Source organism: Microcebus murinus, chromosome 25 (assembly GCF_040939455.1).
Source record: "Microcebus murinus isolate Inina chromosome 25, M.murinus_Inina_mat1.0, whole genome shotgun sequence".
Lineage (NCBI taxonomy): Eukaryota > Metazoa > Chordata > Mammalia > Primates > Cheirogaleidae > Microcebus > Microcebus murinus.
The window spans coordinates 4,114,240-4,133,747 of NC_134128.1; the positions used below are offsets into that span (position 1 = coordinate 4,114,240).

Here is a 19,508-nt window from a genome sequence, read left to right on the forward strand (position 1 = left end):
GTTACATTAATCATAGCACCAAACTTTTTTTTTTCCCCCAAAGGGCAAAACAGACGATGAGGCAGACATTGATTATGAGAGAAAAGGTGAAATTTATAAAGATCTTGTCACATTTTTAACAGAAAAATCAGCAAAGTTTTCCGAAAATATGTCTAAACACGTAAGTTTTATGGTCTCTTTAGAACTTGCATAATGTGTTACTCAACTATAACTTTATAGTACAAGCGGAATAGAGAGTGATTGAACCTATTTTTGGACACAGCTTTTCATTTTTAGTGTTTTTCACTACATAATACAAAATAAATATTGTAAATATAGTTCTGTAAAAATGTTTCTGATTTTCTTTAGGTAAAAGTTATACTATTTCAAATTGCTTTCTATATAGGACTTTTTCATCTTCTCTTTTGAATTAATATCATTAAGAACAGAAGACTCATCCCTGTTAATGATGCCTAAATGTTTTATTTTTATCCTGTCTGGGCATCCCATGATTGCTGCCTAATCGGCTTATCCCAATAAGTAAGCTAGCTATATGTGCACAAGAACTGTGCTGTTTTTGTGTCTTCCATGGTTTTTGAAAGAAATAGTGCTGGATAAAGAAATCAGTCAATATATTATTTTATGAGATAAAATTTTGGTTGAAGCTGATGGTGGGAAGGAAGGATATGCAAGTTAGGTAAGAAACACAAATGCTATACATGGAACCCCAGGGTGATTCCCAAGAGTATGTAGGGCGCTGGGCACCATGGCTCACACCTGTATCCCAGCACTTTGGGAGTGCAAGGTGGGAGGGGCACTTGAGGCCAGGAGTTCAAGACCATGCTGGGCAACACAGCAAGGCGCCATCTCTAAAAACACTAGCCAGGCATGGTGGCACGCACCTGTGGTCCCTGCTACTCGGGAGGCTGAGGCAGGAGGATCGCTTGAGCCCAGGAGTTTGAAGCTGTAGTGAGCTATGACGGCACCACTGCATACAGCCTGGGGGACAGAGCAAGACCATGTCTATAGAAAAATAAAGAAATAAAATTTCAAAAAAGAGTGTGTCAGCCCCACAGGTTTCGATCAGATGGAACATGCATTTCCCTGTGGCCCTGCCGCTTCCGGGCGCTGCGCTGTCCCGGCAGACCCGCCCTGTCCCGCACCCCCTTTGCAAATGTCTTGTGACCTTCCGCCTCCTGGTGTGTGGGCGCCTGCTTCCTCCACCTCAGTTTTCCTTTTTTATTATTATTGTAGTTAAACATATACATAAAACATAAAATTTGCCATTTCAACCATTTTCGGGATAGATTCGGTGGCATTAATTACACTCACAAGGGTGTGCAACTGCCACTACTGTCTATTTCCAAATCTTTTTCATCACCCCAAACTAAACTCTACTCCCCGTTCCTTGTCCCTCAAGGCATCGATAACTCTAAACTGCTCTCTGTTTCCATTAATGCTGATTTTAGATACGTCATACCAGTGGAATCATGCAATAAGTGTCCTTTTGTGTCTGGCTTCTTTCACTTAGCATAATGTTTTCAAGGTTCATCCGTGTTGTAACCTGTGTCAGAATTTCATTCCTTTTTATGGCTGAGTAATATTCCACTTATGTATACACCACACTCATCTCTTGGGGCATAGTTGGGTTGCATCTACATTTTGGTTCTTGTGAATAATGCTGCTGTCAATATTGGTGTATAATCTCTGCTTGAATTCCTGTTCTCAATTCCTTTTTGTATATACCGAAAAGTGGAATTTCTGGGTCATATGGTTATTTGTATTTAACTTTTGGAGGAACTGCCAACCTGTTTTATTCACAGTGGCTGCACCATTTTATATTCCTATCAGCAATGTAATCTCTTCGCATCCTAGTTAACACTTCTTTTCTGTGTTGTTGCTTAATTCCAGACATCCTAGTAAATGTGACATGGTGTCCCATGGTGGCTTTGATTTGCATTTCAATGACGATTACTAATGTTGAGCACATTTTCATGTGTTTATTGGTTATTTGAACACTTCCTTTGAAGAAATGTCTATTTGAGTCTTTTGCCCGTATTTTAAATTATATTGTCTTTTTTTTGTTGTTGAGTTGTAGTTTTGATATATTCTGGATATTAACCCACTATAAGATAGAAGATTTGTAAATATTTTCTCTTAATCTGTGGGTTGTCTTTTCACTTTCTTGATAGTATCCTTTGGTGCACAAATGTTTATAATTTTGATGAAGTCTAATTTATCTGTTTTTTTCTTTTGTTGCCTGTGTTTTGGGGATCATATTTAAGAAATCATTGCCAAATCCAAGGTCATGCTAATTCATGCTGTGGGTCAGTTACGGTTCTCTTTGGAAGAGGCAGTTGTTTGTACTTTGAAATGTTATCGGAGTCTAAGCATCCTACACCTTTGACAATGCATTCTTTCACAATTTCTATCACTGAATGGCTTCATTTTTTTCCTGAGTATATAAGTTACTTTATAAGTTGCTTTGGTGGCATTATTTTGAGGTCTTCTTACTGCCTGAAAGAACTGTCTTTGCTTTTGCTTTTCATCTTTTAAATTCTACGATACGACTTTTTGTGCCTCTCCCTCTAACTTAAAATATTTGTGGTCCTTATGAGCGTTATAATGCTGATGAGCATTGAATTTCTTTAATGTCGTTATTGCAGTATCACAAGCAAACAAATCATCTTATCTTCAGCAGAAACAAGATAATATTGGAACTCCCAATCCTCATTAAAAAATCTGTTTTCTTCCTTCAGTGTTCTCTTGGTCTTCTTTGACATGATGGGCTGTTAAGCAGACAGAATTCAAAAATACTGTTGAGCTGTGCAATATTCACAAATCCCACTACAAACAGAAACCTAGTGCACCTCTGTCAAAAGCTGATAGCAGACTAGAGTACTTGACCCCCATAAACTCTCGCCAACCACCCTTGCACAGTGGTGGGGCCAGGCAGGCGGGGGAAGTTAGAACTAAATCATGAGCGGAGCAGCAATCAATTTGGCCCTTATGGCTTACTAATGTTCTAATTGTGCCGGCCAGTCTGGGAGAATTATTTCATTGAAAATTTTTTTATTCTTTGGTATTTTAAATACATTCATTTAAAAAATAAAATAAAAATATAAAAGACGAACAAACATGTATTAGTAAAAATAAAAGGATTTGTTCTATAAAATTTGGATTCTGTCAAAAGGCTGTACTTTAGGACCTATCCTACAAGACCACATATAGATATTTCACAAATGATATCATTGTAAAAATTATTCTTAATTTCTTTTTTTTATATACAGGCAATTGATTTCAAAGAACAACAAAAGGAAATGGATCAGCCGGGTGAGACTTCCAAGGAGGAGGCCGACACCTTACAGAAAGCTATTACTGATTCAGACAAGAAGCCACTGGAGAAAAACCAAATCAATTTTGGGAAGAATCAAATGGCCAAGAGATTGGAACCCAGCTTAAACTGGAAGGCCACCGTCGATTTCAAAGAGTAGGTGCACATGATAGGTTTGCAGATGCTCACATATTGGCCCAGGTTTTCACGGAACTTTATCTTATAGCAGAAAAATACAGAGTACATACTGACATGTCCCTTGGCAGTACAAACTGGTGGCTTTCTGCTGCTTTTTGTGTCCAAGTGGGAAGACGGGACAGCAGCAGAGTTCATGTTTGGAGCACTGGGAGGGGAAGAACCCAGTTTACTTTCAAGTGGTGGGTGAGTTGGGACAAATGACCCCTGGAAAGCTGCCAGAACCAATGGAGAAGTCTCTTGGGAAACGTAAACACAGTGGTGGGGACCTGGCCCAGGAAGCGCAGGGAGAGCTCGGAGTGACTAAATTGCATGGTATCCATTAGGGAAACGGTAGAGGTGCTGTCTTCTCTAGCAACAGAACCGCAATGCCATGAAAGGGCTGGAGTCTCAAAAACCTTAACAGGCCCACGTAAAGTGGACTCTGGTTTGATGAACGTATGAAATGTACAAAACTAGCTCCGTTTGGAGCCCTCTGCAAACAGGTGGCAAAGTGAAGACCCAGGGTCAATCCTGCTTAAAGCTGAGGCAGTCAGAGCACCTAGAGCACATTTTAAAATTCAGCAAAGATCTTACAAGTCTCAGGGTGTATTTAATGTGTGTGTTTTCACAAGATTGGGTTAAGAACCGACTTCTGGGTGATCACACGGGACCTTCACCTCCAGAGATTCTGAGAGCCACAGGGTGATTCTGTCTTGGAAGCCAACCAGCCCACCCAGAGAGCGACTGGGGGAAGGGGGACACCCTTGCTCATCCGATTCGCGCTGATTTGGGGTGTTTGACTTTTGTGACTCTATTTGAAAGGAACAGTCTGAAAATTAAAAATGTACAGGCAACGCTATTACCTGGGAAGTGAGTTTCAAAATACTGCTTTTCCCGTGTGCTTATTCTTTCAGTTACGAAATTCCTTAGCTAGTACTTAAAAAGAACAGCGAGAGCCCAGGACTGTGGTAAGCCTGGGACGGGCGGGAGAACCGGGTGCAGGCCCCGTGGCAGCGTTGGTGGGGAGGACAAGGAAAGAGGCGACCGGGGCAGAGGGTGGTCAGCGCCTAGCGCAGGAGACACGGGGTGAGGGGCCGGTGACAGCGGCAGCCTGTGCAGGCCGCGCCGAGCACAGAGGAGCGCTGGGCACGGGGTTTTCTGAACATACGAGCACACGGCTGCGCTGAGGAGCAGGCGGGCAGCTCCCGGGTCAGGAGAGGCTGGCACTCAGTCGTCCTCTGGGTCAGCAGCACACATCCTTTGGGTACGTGAAAATACGCACCATGTGTACACATTTCCAGCTTCTATTTCCTACTCATAAGCATAAAATGATAAACCTAGTTTTTGTTTGTTTTTTAGCCGCAAGAGCTCAGGAAAAGACGGCCAAGAGGAGAAGCGAGGAGGAAAGGTTGAGGGGAGAACGTCCACCTCCCCTGGCCGGCCGCAGCTACTGCGGTACGTGTCCCGGCGGCGCCCCGGCCACCTGCGCGGCTGGGCTGGCCACAGGCTGGTTAATGGCGTCCTCACCGTCCTCACATCAGGGGCCTGAGACACTTACGCTGACATTTACTAGGAATGTCAGTGAAAAGGAAAATACTGGATTTCTTTAAATCCGTTTACAAGATAGCCTTCTCACGCAGAGTTGCTTGAAATACGGTGACTTACGGGTATTAGTTGACTGTAGGCAAAGAAATGTACTCAACGCAAGAGCAGCAAGCTGAGTGTGAGGGACACTGGGCTCCTGACTTGTCAGCAATCATGTCCTGGCGAAGTCGTGTCATCTGCCTGGGCCTCCCTTTTCTGGTCCCCGATGTCTCTGCCAATTCTAAAGTGACACATGTTGTTACTGATTAAAACAATCAGTGATCCTTACAAGGCCGACTAGTAAACTTCTCACCTGATTTTCCAAAAGGGGCGTTTGACCTTTGTGACTCTATTTGGAAGAGTGAGTTTGGAAATTAAAAATGTTTGGGCATTTGACAACTAAAGTGGCGTGACAGGGGAGTCTCAGAGCAGTGGTGGTGGGGACAAATGGCAGAGTCCCACATGATAAAGTTTGTATGCTCGGAAGAAACACAAGTTCACAGTGGTACATTTATGGTGATTTTACTCTTGCTTCACCATAATAAAATATTCATTTTGTTAAAGAATTTTTAAAACTTTTTATTTTGAAATAATTGTAGATCTCAGGAAGTTTCATAGATAATAGGGATCTCACCCATCCCTCACCCGGGTCCCCCAGTGGCTACGTATTACACAGCTGTATAGCAAAACAATTGAAGCCAGGAGATTAACATTGGTACAGTGTGTATGTCTTTCATCACATGTGTAGGTTTGTGTACCCCACTACTCTGTTTTCCATTTCTATAATTTTGTCATTTCAAGAATGTCATATAAATGTAATAATACATTTTTGATATTGGCCTTTTTTCAACACCATGATACTCTTTGAGACCCATTCAGGTTGTTGCATGTCTCAATAGTTTGTTCTTTTTTATTGCTGAATAGCATTTTATGGTATAGGCATACCACAGTGTGTTTAGTCATTCACCTATCGAGGGACATTTTAGCTGTTTGCAGTTTTTGGCTATCACAAATAAAGCTACTTTGAACAATTGTGTATAGGTTTTTGTATAGATTTAAGTTTCCATTTCCTTAGGATAAATGCCCAATTCCTGAAACACATGGTAATTGTATGTTCAGCTTTTTAAGAAACTGCCAGGCTTTTCCAGAGCGGCTGTACCATTTTACAACCCCACCAGCGATGCATGTGAGATTCATTTCTCCTCATCTTGGCCAGTATTTGGTATTATTGCTATTTTTTTTTATTTTAGCTATTCTAAAAGCTATGCAGTGATATCTCATTGTGGTCTTTGCATTTGGCTAGTGATACTGAACATCTTTTGATGTTAGCTAGTGATGTTGAACTGATGGCTCGTGATGTCGAACATCTTTTCATGAACTTACTGCCATTCACACATTTTCAATTTTCTAAAACAAGATTGTGTAGAATTGGTGTTAGTTCTTCTAGGTTTTGTGTAATTCTGCAGTGAAACCATCTGGGCTTGAAAATTTCTGTTTTGAGTCTTAAAATTATGAATTGAATTACATTCAGAGTTGTAGAGTGGTTCAAAATTATCTGTTCCATATTGGATAAGTTGTGATAGTTTGTACTTTTAAAGGGATTGGTCCATTTTATCTAAGTTGTCAAATTTATGTATGTACAGTTGTTCTTTGTTTTCCTTTATTGTCTTTTTGTTATATGCAACATCTGTAGTGACATATGTCATGTTTCATTCCTAATGTTGGTCATTTGTGTCTATTTGTGTGTGTATATGGGTCGATCTTGGTAGAGGTTTGTCAATTTTATTGGTCTTTTCAAGAAGTGGCTTTTTAAAAATTCATTTTTAAGAACTTTTTTCTGCTTTCAATTTTATTGATTTCTGCTCTTATCTTTATAATTCCCCTTCCTCTGTTTGCTTTGGATTTATTTTGCTCTTCTTTTTAAAAATTAGTTTCTAGTTTTTGTTTTTTTTTTTCTAGTTTCTTTAGGTTACTGAATTGAGACTTTTCTAATGTGAGCATTTAGTACAATGTATTTCCCTGTTTGCACTGCTCTAGCTGAGTACAAGTACAAATTTTGATATGGTGTATTCATTTACATTTAGTCCAGTGCATTTTTAATTCCCCTTGCGACTTTCTCTTTGACTCTTTGATTACTTAAAAGTGTATTGTTTAGCTTTTGGGTGTTTAGAGATTTTCCTGTTATGTTTCTTTTCTTGATTTTTAGTTTGATTTCATTGTGGTCATTTAACATACTGTATAATTTCAATTCTTTTCAAGTTGTCGTTTTGTGTGGACCAGCATATCTTGGTAGAGGTTCTTTGGGTGCTTGAAAAGATGTGTGTGTTCTGCTGTTGTTGGCTGGAGTGCTCTACACATGTGAATTAAATCCTGTTGTTTGATGGTGTTGATTTCTTCTATATCCTTGCTTATTTTCTTTTTGGTTATTCTATCAATTACTGAGGGGAGCTGTTGAAGTCTTTGACTATAATTGTAGAGTTTTTTCTATTTCCCTTTTAATTCTGTTTTTGCTTCACATATGTTGCAGCTCTGTTGTTTGGTGTACATATATTAAGAATTGCTATGTCTCCCTGGCAGATTAACCTTTTATTGTTATGTAATGTCCCCTCTATCCCAGGTAATTTAGTGATTTCTTTTTTTCTGAAGTTTATTTAATCTGATATTAATACAGCCACTTTTGCTTTCTCTTGATTAATGTTTGTATGGTATATCTTTTTTCTTCCTTTTGCTTTCGAACTACTCATATGTTTATATTGGAATTGAGTTTTTGAAGACAGTATGTGTAGTTAGCTTCTCTTTTCTTGTTTTTAATCCACTAATTCAAACTTGGTCTTTTAATGAGTGTATTTAGATAGTTTACCTTTAATGTCATTACTGATAAGTTAGGGCCTAAGTCTGCCCTTTTATGTAGTTTTCTGTTTGTCTCTTCAGTTTTTCATTTTTCTGTTTTCTTTTTCCTGTCTGTCTGTGGATTACTTGAACACTGTAGAGAAATCCACTTTGGTTTGTCTATAGTAATTTTGGTATTTGCTCCAGGTATTATGTACATGTGACTTCTTATAGTTTACTAGTGTTGACTTTTGCCAGTTTGAATGAAGTATACAAACCTTATCTCCTTTTGTTACTTTATCCTCCCCCATTTACAATATAATTGTATTAAATATTTCCTCTATGTACATTGAAAATCACATTATAGAGTGTTATAATTTTTGCTTCAACCATCAAGCATGATTTATCTGTTTTTTTTTTCCATTATTCGTTCTTCCTCCTTGATGTTCTAAGAATCCTTTCATAATTTCTTTTCTGTTTACATAACTATTTAAAGCCATTCTTTTAGGGTAGGTCTATGGGTGATAAATCCTCAGTTTTCCTTCATCTAAGAATGTCTTGATTTCTCCCCATTCCTAAAGGATATTTGGACATTTTTACTTGGTGTAGGACTCTGGATTTCCCACCCCACTTCAGTACTTGAGGGGGTTGGCCTTCACAGTGTCTGTTGAGAAGCTGCTGTTATTTGAATTATTTCCCCTTATAGATAATACATCAGTTTTTCTGGCTGCTTTGAAGATTTTTATTATAAATATAAGCTACCTCTCCATGCTGTAGCTTATATGTATACAAGGGCTGTCCAGAAATTATCCAGCCACTGTCAATATAACTTCTCATATTACATGGCTGGATACTTTCCAGACAGCGCTCGTACATTCACTGTTGTTGTTATTATTCTTAGCAAAAGTGTTGAAAGGATTGAGGAAATTGTGAGTGACAGCTCCTCAGAGAGTGAGGAAGATGAAGAAACACCTGATCATCGTCAGGAAGCAAATGCAGATCTGCCATCGGAATATTGGCAAATTCAGAAGCTGGTGAAATATTTAAAGGTAAGAAAGACCTTTTTTGCAATTTTTTCAGTGTTCATTTTAAATACTTTCCCACAAATATATATTCTGCATCCAAGTTTACTATATGTTTCTTTCAAAGATGGGCAGTAAGCATTCCTGTTGTTATTTAAGTGTGTGCAGGGGAAGGTCTCATTTCCCTGAAGCAAAATTAGTCCTCATGGAGCAGTCAGGCTGCCTGGTACCAGCCTTCTCTCCTGGCTGGGGAGTGGGCCTGGGCAAGACAGACACCAGATATTGTGACTTGCCATCATTTTATGATTTGCAGTATGGTGTCTTAGAAAGAGCATGGATTTTTGAAGCTGGACTTAGGTTAAATTTTAGGCTGTATCTCTTATTCTTGATGTAGCCATTGAAAAGTTATGGTTTAGGACCTCAGTTTTCTGAATCCATGGAATGAAATTACTGATACCTGGTGCATAGGATTATTTTGAGATTTGAGAAAACACATTTGAAACATGTAGTGTGGTATCTGACATGTTGTAGGTGCTTATATATGTATTGGACTGTTTCTATTTCTCTCTTAGGTCAGATAACATGTATGAGAATATTTTACATGATATAACTGGCCCATATAATGTGTTTAAGCCCTTGAATCGGGGGTAAGGCAAGGAAAATGGCTTGCCAAATCTATGAATAATATTCATTTCTGATAGCAGATGGCAGATATTGATGATATCTAGGCCTTGTTGAAAGCTGAGATCCAAAAGTACTTGTGGAAAAAGCATTTTGACTTACCTCATGTTTTCCTCCTGCTTTTCTATGTCTGTTCAAATCAACCAAGGGCATTTGCTAGTGGCTTTGCATATTTAAAGGTATTTATGTGATTGCTTAAGGGTACTCTACCATGCTTTTGAGGTGACCTCAAAGTAGCATGTGAAATAGCCTGACTACACATTTCTGTGAATTAGACATAGGCCCTCTGCACAGACACAGTCTTGTAGACATTAAAGTACTAAATATGCTTGTCCTGCAAGGAAAACATGCTCCCTTCCTCTAATGGACATGACCTCAGTTGGAATTCCCAGCATTTCTCAGAAAAAAAAAAATGATGTTTTCCTGAATCCCAAGAAAAATTGGGAAATGGGAAAAGGTATTCTAATTATCCTTTGAGAAATAAAGAGGGATAATCATCAAAGATATGTTACTATTAATAATTCAGTGTATTCTGCTGGCATTGTGGAAAACAAGAGCAGAAAATGTTGGTGGCTGAGTCAAAGGTAAAGGTTGGCATTTCTAGGCACCAAGATAGGAGCAAGTAGGAGAAAAGTGGGTACAATCTAATCAGTCAGCCTTTATTTACAGATCTTATCATGCTATAAATGTATATGCCAATAACAGTCAAACTGAGAACCAAATCAAAGACTCAATTCCCTTCACAATAACAACAAGGAAAATAAAGTACCTAGAAATATATTTAACCAAGGAGGTAAAAGACATCTACAGGGAGAACTATGCAACACCGAGGAAGGAAATACCAGAGGATGTAAACAGGTGGAAAACTATACCATGCTTGTGGGTTGGCAGAATCAACATTGTTAAAATGTCTATACTACCCAAAGTGATCTACAGAGTCAATGCAATCCCTATTAAAATACCATCATCATTTTTCACAGATATAGAAAAAGTAATTTTACGCTTCATATGGAACCAGAGAAGACCCCATATTGCAAAATCAATCCTAGGCAATAAAAACAAAATGGAAGGTATCAATTTACCAGACTTCAAACTATACTACAAGGCTATAGTAATTAAAACATCTTGGGATTGGCACAAGAACAGGGACATTGACCAGTGGAACAGAACAGAGAACCCAGATATAAAACCATCCTCATATAGCCATCTAATCTTTGACAAAGCAGACAAAAACATACACTGGGGAAAAGAATCCTTATTCAATAAATGGTGCTGGGAAAACTGGATAGCCACATGCAGAAGACTGAAACAGGATCCACACCTTTCAACTCTCACAAAAATCAATTCATGCTGTGTAACAGACTTGAACCTAAGGTGTGAAACTATTAGAATTCTAGGGGGAAACATTGGAAATACTTTTCCAGACATTGGTCTAGGCAAAGAATTATGAAGAAGACTCCAAAGGCAATCACAGCAACAACAAAAATAAATAAATGGGACCTGATCAAATTAAAAAGCTTCTGCACAGCTAAAGAAACTGTTACGAGAGCAAACAGACAACCTACAGAATGGGGAAAATTTTTGCAAGCTACACATCCGATAAAGGGCTGATAACTAGTATCTATTTAGAACTCAGGAAAATCAGCAAGAAAAAAATCAAACAACCCTATCAAAAAGTGGGCAAAGAACATGAACAGAAACTTTTCTGAAGAAGACAGAATAATGGCCAAGAAACATATGAAAAACTGCTCAACATCTCTAATCATCAGGGAAATGCAAATCAGAACCACAATGAGATATCACTTATCTCCAGTGAGAATGGCCTTTATCAAAAAGTCCCGAAACAATAAATGCTGGCGTGGATGTGGAGAGAGAGAAACACTCCTACACTGCTGGTGGGACTGCAAACAAGTGCAACCTCTGTGGAAAGCAATATGGAGATACCTTAACGTGATACAAGTCGATCTACCAGCAATCCCATTACTGGGCATCTACCCAAAAGAACAAAAGACGCTCTATAAAAAAGACATCTGCACTCGAATGTTTATAGCAGCACAATTCACAATTACAAAGATGTAGAAACAACCCAAGTGCCCATCAGTACATAAGTGGAGTAATAAAATGTGGTATATGTATACCATGGAGTACTATTCAGCTTTAAGAAACAATGGTGATCTAGCACCTCCTGTATTTTCCTGGATAGAGCTGGAACCCATTCTACTAAGTGAAGTATTCCAAGAATGGAAAAATAAGCACCACATATACTCACCAGAAAATTGGTATTAACTGATCAACAGCTAAGTGGACATATAAGAACAACATTTCGGGCATCGAGCAGGTGGGAGGGGGGGGAGGGGGTGGGTATATACATACCTAACGAGTGCAGTGCACACCATCTGGGGGATGGGCACGCTTGAAGCTCTGACTCCGAGGGGCATAGGGGGGAAAGGCAACACACTTAATAACATTTGTGCCACCATAATATGCTGAAATAAGAAAAAAAAAAGAAGAAGAAGAAGAAGAAAGGAAATTCTGTCATTTGCAACATGGATGAACCTGGAGGATGTCATGTGAGATAAGCCAGGTACAGACAGACAAGTACTGCATGTGTGACTCATATGTGGAATCTGAAAATGTTGAACTCGTAGAAGTGGAATAGAATGGAGGTTACCAGAGGTTGGGGGAGGGGAATGGATGGAGAGAGAAGAGATATTGCTCCAAGGGCACAAAATTTCAGTTACATAAGAGGAGTAAGCTGTAGTGATATATTGCACAGAATGGTGACTGTGATAATAATGTATCGTATTTTTCAAAATTGCTAAAAGGGATTTTAAGTGTTTTCAACACACACAAAAAATAGTATGTGATGTGATCGATTTGTTAATTAGCTTGATTTAATCATGTCACAATATAAACATATATCAAAACATCACATTGTACTCTATTAATATATAATATATACAATTATTCTTTGTTAATAAAAGATAAAATAAATAATATAAAATTTTCATATTTTCATATTTAAAAGAGGACATGAGCTTATATGAAAGCAAACCCAAATGCTAAACTTGGTGATCCTTTTGGAAGGTTCTTCATGATTTGACCAACATCAATGCAAAATGAAAAATATTCTTTTTTTTAGTCTGGACTATTTGTCATGAAATGAACATCAAGACTATTGGATAGGACAATTAATGTTTTGTGTGTTTTAAAATTTCATCTCAAGAATATTTTATAAATATCAAATATTATATTATTCCATTTTTAAAATGGTTCTTAGTTGGAATTTATTTTGTGTTAACATTTCGCTCATTTAGTGTTTTCTATTATAAAATGTTTATATCAGGTGGAAATCATTTTTACATGTTATTGAAATATATAATTGTGTCACATATTCTGGTTCTTAATAATAATAAACCATTTATTTTGTAGTTTCTTTTTACAGAAAATCTCTGAAATTTATCGCATAACTCTACCACCAGTATGGAAATGATTCACTTTTATTTTGATCACTCATTATTATTTAAAAACATGTAAATAAAATGTTAGGAAAAAATGCAGAATAACTTAGAATTTCAGGAATTCCTAGGAATTCTGATTTCATATTTCTGAATCTCAAAATCTAGTATCTGTGAGGAATTTGAAAGCACGGGCAAGGAGCACAGGCTGGATTCAGGCCGCAGGCTCCTGCGCACCCCCTGAGCAAGCGTCTTTGTGGACAAACTGCACAGTTCAAGCAATGTCCAGCCTCGGGACGTCAGGACACCTTCCCAAGTGCCTCCTTTACTGAACCACAGAGCTGCCCGCAATCACCTCTCCCCAGCTCTTGAAAAGGATGCCCAACACTGGTGCTCCCACTGCCTTCTCTGGGGTGGGCAGTGTGAGCTGCAGCCGAGGCCATCGGGGCTCAGACAGGGCCTTTTGGAAGAATTAGAAGATCTCTTGATGTTTTTCCAAAGAGTCCTGGTCCATTATCTTCATTTCATTAGAAAAAGGAAGCAGAGAGGCGAAGCGGCAGAAACAGGGTGGGCCAAGAGCTGGGATAACAGTGTGGTTGGAAGCCCTGTGGTGCCTGCAAGACCGCAGTTGGGTTGGAATTCTGCCGCCCACCCCTTGGTGGCTCAGTGTGTGCAGCTACACCTCTAAGCTTCAGTTCCTCACTGGCCAAGATGGAAATAAAAGTTCTTGTATGTTCGGATTATTGTGAATATTAAATGAAATATAACACATGGAAAGTGCTCAGCGCACAGTACTTGGTAACTGTTGGCAATAATCATTTCTAGGGCTCATTGTGATAGAAAGTGTGTGGCGCGGAGCACTGCTGGCTTGCACAGGTGGCCCTCAACTTTTGCTTTCAGTTCTCTAGCAACCAATAAAAGGAGGGAAATACAGTGATTTAATACAGGGAGGGTAAAACTCTCACCATCTTAAAATAAAAATAAACCGGTTGCCAGTGAGTATAACTGATCCTGTTGCTAAGAGCAGAAAGAATTTTCTCCCTTAGGGTTTAATGGGGCAGACACGGAGCAAGGGGTGAACATGGCAAAGACAGTTTCTCATAATAGCCTAATTATTGGGTAACTACCTTGAGCATTTCAGCTATTTAGGATGTCTATGTGGTATCAGGCCAAAAAGGGATGCACTATTTCTGTCCCAGAACAGCTAAGAAAAACATTTATTGATGAAGTGCTACTTAAGCTTGCACAAGTCATTCATCAATAAATCATGTGCAAATGTGATACTTTTGGCCAGACAGTAAATTGCTTGGAATTCTTATAGTTCCCACAGGTAAATATTCTTAACATAGCCAAGAAAAGAAAAAGTATATCTACAAATGATTTAAAGGTTTTTGACACAGATAAATGTTTTATATGGAGACACAAAAGGATATTAAAAGTCTATGAAATGCAGAATTGAATATCTCTAGATAATGTCAAAATAAATACACCTGACATTTTAATTTGTAAAATTATGGCTTAAATGTAGACTTTAACTAGAAGAGAAATGTTAATGTTGTCCTGATTTTCTATTTATTATTTTCCAAGTAAAGTAATGTCTGTGATTGTTGAAAAAAGGGTGATGAGCTCGTTAACACCCAACAGGTCAATAAATATCGCTTATTATTCATCTGGAGCCATGAGCTCAGATCTTGGCACATAAGTGAACAGAGTTTATATTTAATTATTTGGCTTTGATATATGTTCATTTCAACTTGCGAGTTCTACATATGCATATGTTCTTTCCTTCTGGATTTTAGAACAATTTAATTGTTAAATTAATGAATATACTTACTGCATTTTGACTCACCAACCTTCCAACTTCCTTTCTCTCCCATAGCTGATGGCTCTGCAGCGTAATTCTAAATGAAGCGCTAAACTCCCTTTTTAGCTACCTTACTGATGAGCACTTATGTTCTGCCTTCTGCCATCCTGAGGGTTCAGGTTGTCTGTCTGATGAGCTACTCCCTGAGTAGAGAGACCGCATTAAATCCATGTCTGCATCCAGCAGGGAATCTTGCTAAAAAGCACAAGCTGCCTCTGCACTTCTGCCCAGGTGGCGCAGGACCAGTTTCCCAAGGCCGAGGCTTTGCTGTGGTTCACTCGTGGCCCCCCCAGAGCAGTTCTTCCTGCCTCCCAGCCAGTCTGTCCTTCTGCTGTCGTTCCCCACTCCTGTTGCGGCCCCGTCCCCTCCCTGCTCCCTTTCTCCTTGTACAGATGCGGTTTCATTGCCCCATTTGCTCGCTTTATAAGGACGTCGTTTTCTCCCCTGGCCGGGACTACTTTAAAGTCTCGTGAAGAAAATGTTTTGCTTTCGATCAATTCCCGCGATTGGAGGAGATGGTTTGTTAATGTCTGTGCTCTGCCCTAATCCTGTGAGTCTCTCTAAAAACACAGAGAAGTTTCAGTCATTTCTAAATAAGGTATGTGAAGACCCACTGTGGAATAGGAGAAGAATTGTAGGATATTTTGTTTGTTTGGAAATGTGGATTTATTAGTCACAGTATTATAATATTCCGCATTAATACGAATGGATACTCTTCAGTAAAGTGGGGTAAAGTGCTGAAAGTCCATAGTTATAAGTAGATCTGCATTTTATACATAATAGGTTAAGTATTCTTAAACTGAAGAATGAATGTCTGAACCCAAGGTTGAAGGAAAGCCTGTTGAAATCCATGTCTATGTGGATGGAAGGTGCATTGGGTATGGAATTTAATACTACAGGATCAGTAAATCCAAGAGGAAAGTTGAGGAGGCTAGAATAATGCCAAGAACATGGTTGGTCAGCTCTTGGGTATTTTGGAGGGAGCTCAGAGGCTGGGTCTAGACTCGTGCTTTCTCTCCCCTGTGGGCGTTTGCGCTTAGGGCTGTCACTTGAGGCTAAGATGTCTGCACCTTGCTGGCCTCAGTTCCACGCGCAGCTAGGGTGATGTTAGCAAGCCAGGTTGGAGGCGACTGTCCCTACTCCGAAGCGCTTCGGTCATCTGGTCTTACTCCCGGGTACTTGCTGCAAGGAGAGGAGAATCTAGGGTTTATCCCAGGGCCATTTCGCCAGCTGCGCTTCCTCCCTGCAGGATGCCTGTTCGCTTCCTCCCTGCTGGATGCCTGTTTCTGCACCTGCGGTTTTGATCAGCGTCGGCTGGGAGGTGGGCGCAGGAGGATGAAAGCGTTGACTGGGAAAGATGAGTCCAGCGGCAGGGGGTGTGCCACATGAATCTGAACGGGGAGGGACAGGAGGCCAGTGACTAGGAGGTGGCACCCGTGGAGAGGATGAGCATTGTCACGTGTTTATTCTCTCCCCCCGTCCGGGATGGGTTGGTGGGGGGTGGCCTAATCCGTTTATTCTTTACCATCAAACTCCTAAAACACTGGTGTCGATTCCACGTTTCCTGCGAGCGGGGAGCTTGCTAGTCATTCTTTTGTTCTGTGTTTTCAGACCATAAAAAGTGGAGATGCTGGTGGTTCCCCAGCTTAGCAGCAACCAGAACGCTCCGCAGAGTGACACCTGAGGGACATTCACGTCAGAAACAGAGGAGGTCCCGAGGCTGTCTCCCTGGCACGCTTTGGCGTTCTCTTCTGGAGGGGAGTCTTGGCAGGGACGTTTTTCAGACTTGAAAGTCTTTGTTGAAGACTGCTTTTGTGGGGCTCAGTTCCTTAATGATCTACACCAGGCGTCCTCAAACCACGGCCCGCGGGCCACATGCGGGTGGTTTTGCCCGTTTGTTTTTTTACTTCAATATAACATATGTGCAGTGTGCATAGGAATTTGTTCATAGTTTTTTTTTTAAACTGTAGTCCAGTCTGAGGGACAGTGAACTGGCCCCCTGTTTAAAAAGTTTGAGGACCCCTGCACTACACGAACTGATAAACATTGATTGAAATTCACACGCACACACACACCTTAATTGGTTAATTTGCTCTTCGAAGTGTTATTGAGAGTGACATGATTTTTTTTTTATTGCAGAAATTTGATGTACTTTGTAATCAATTACAGTTAATTAAATTCCTTTCCCATTACTTGGGTTTTGGGTATGGAGCGGCAGGTAGTTTAATCCTTGTTTCATTGGTGGAAAAGCTGAGAAATACTTCACTGCGGGCCACACAGAAGGCAGCTGCAGGCTGGGACCGAGTCCAGGGTTGTATCTTTATAGCCCACTGCCTGGTGGTTCTGTCTCATTGTCAAGAAATTCAGGGTCTTGCAGAGCTAGCGGTTGTTCCTTCTTGTCTTCCCTCTTGTGTGGATTTCTTCATTTGAGTAACAGACTAAACGGAGAGCACTTCTTATCAAGGAACTCAATGTTGTGTTTGCAAGGCAGGATTAGAAGGTGCACTCTTGCTAGGTTTTCACTTAAAGTGCTTGAGAAGAATGTGATGGTGCAGAGTTATTCTCATCAAAAAGAGTCTTTTGAAAATGGAAAACGATGGTCACTGTTTATGCACCCAAATCAACCTCAGTAGTTAGAAAGGAAAATTAGTCCAACTTTCTGGGGAAACATTCTTTAAGTTAATACATGTCTTGCTACACTGATGTGGGTTGACTTTTATAAAAAGTCTCCATGACAAAATGAGTAGGAGGACTTTTGTGATTTAAAAAAAATTACCTGTTTGAAATCATAAGATATTTAAATTCCATTAGCTAACAAAATTTCTACTCAGTAGAGCCTGCATTTATGTTTTCGTAGATATTATAGTGTAAAAAGTAAATGCATTTTAAGTACTTGGATTGCTTGAAATGTGTGTTACTTGTATGTTTATGCTGCCCATAGAAGAATTAGTCCTCTTTGATTTTTATTACAAAGGAGATGGTGGAGAGATTCCTCATTTCCAAAGGGGACTCTGTACTCCATAAATAAAATAATAACTTTTTATGTTTTTGAGCTTTAAACTCCCCTTGCCGGTTGGCTGTCATAAATAAATAAATGTAGAGAAACTGCAGAGTAAAGACAATTAGATGAGTAAATACAACGCTACTGACCCATAACAGTTTATCCCACTGCTAGCTACCATTGTACTACAAGTTAACTGAAAAACAGCCCAGCTAGGGCATAATTATATGACGCACATGGTCATTAATTATGCATAAGGTTTTTGATGGGAAAGAATTGTGATATCTAAAGCAGTTCTATTTGTAGATCTTTTGGGGGAATTTGTTGCCCAACATATTTGTAGTAACACCTATTTTTTGCTCCTCAAAGTATGCCTTTCCCCCCACATTTATTTGAGAAATCTAAATAGATTAGAGAAAAGTAGCACTGGCTAGTTCCCCGTTTGCATAAGGTGCTAGGCTGCTTTGCTTTTTGTTTGAAAAACACATGCTCATGTCTTGCTATAGGAGTTTGCATGCTGGAGAATGTCTAAATATATGAGTTAAGGAGTGGGTAAGAGGGGCCAGCTCTGGTATAAATGATCTTTCATTTTACATCTGTCTGTAGGTCTAGAGACAGGTAATCGTTACGAGAAATTGCATATTTGTAGGAAAAATATTAAGGTTAATGCCCCTTTTTGGTCCGTTACCTGCTGGAGGGCTGGGGCCGTTTCCCAGCGCTGCTGTGGCTGTCAGGTGTGGCCTGCCAGTCTCTGTGACATGCAGGGGGCCTGCCAGTCTCTGTGACATGCAGGGCATGGCAGAAGCACATGTTGCTCTTCTCGTCTTTCCCTTACTCCCTTCTGTGCTGAAAATCTTAAAATATTATACAAAGAGTACACTAATATATGCTCGTTGTAAAAGTTTGAACTGTGCAAAAGAATTAAATGTCACCTTCCAGGGCCAGGCGTGGTGGCTCACACCTATAAAACCCCAGCACTGTGGGAAGCTGAGGCAGGGGGATTACTTGAGGTCAGGAGTTCGAGACCAGCCTGAGCAAGAGTGAGACCCCATCTCTACTAAAAATAGAAAAGTTAGCCAGACATGGTGGTGTACACCTGTAGTCCCAGCATCTCAGTGACTTGGGAGGCCGAGGCAGGGGAATCACTTGAGCCCAGGAGTTGGAGGTTGCAGTGAGTTGTGATGATGCCACTGCACTCTAGCCAGGGCAACAGAAGGAGACCCTGTCTCAAACAAACAAACAAACAAACAACAAAAATGTCCCCTTCCAGATATTTCTCTATGTTCATATACATACATAATTTGTATACATAAATGAAATGAAATAATACTATTTCTTATTCTGTTTTTCTTTTTATATTTAATATTATGTATTAATGATTGTTCATATATGTATATATATATACCTCAGTCCTTTTAGTTAGTACATAGTATTCCATCATAGATATATATCATTAATTTATTTAACAATGACCTTATTGATAACCTTTTAGCTTGTCTCTCAATCTCTTGTTACTATAAACCATACTGCAGCAAATATTTTTACACATTCTTTGGATATGTACAGTATTTCTGTAAGA

General features: G+C 39.6%; 1 protein-coding gene across 1 annotated transcript in view; it reads left to right on the plus strand.

The window, feature by feature from the left end:
- The window catches only part of ODAD2 (outer dynein arm docking complex subunit 2), a 144,662-nt gene that overhangs the window by 18,149 nt on the left and 107,005 nt on the right, over positions 1-19,508 (plus strand). Inside the window, exons 7-10 of the mRNA XM_020284096.2 lie at positions 44-160; positions 3,270-3,469; positions 4,850-4,945; positions 8,805-8,952. Coding sequence (XP_020139685.1) covers positions 44-160; positions 3,270-3,469; positions 4,850-4,945; positions 8,805-8,952 — 561 coding nt within the window. The remainder of the gene's footprint in view (positions 1-43; positions 161-3,269; positions 3,470-4,849; positions 4,946-8,804; positions 8,953-19,508) is intronic.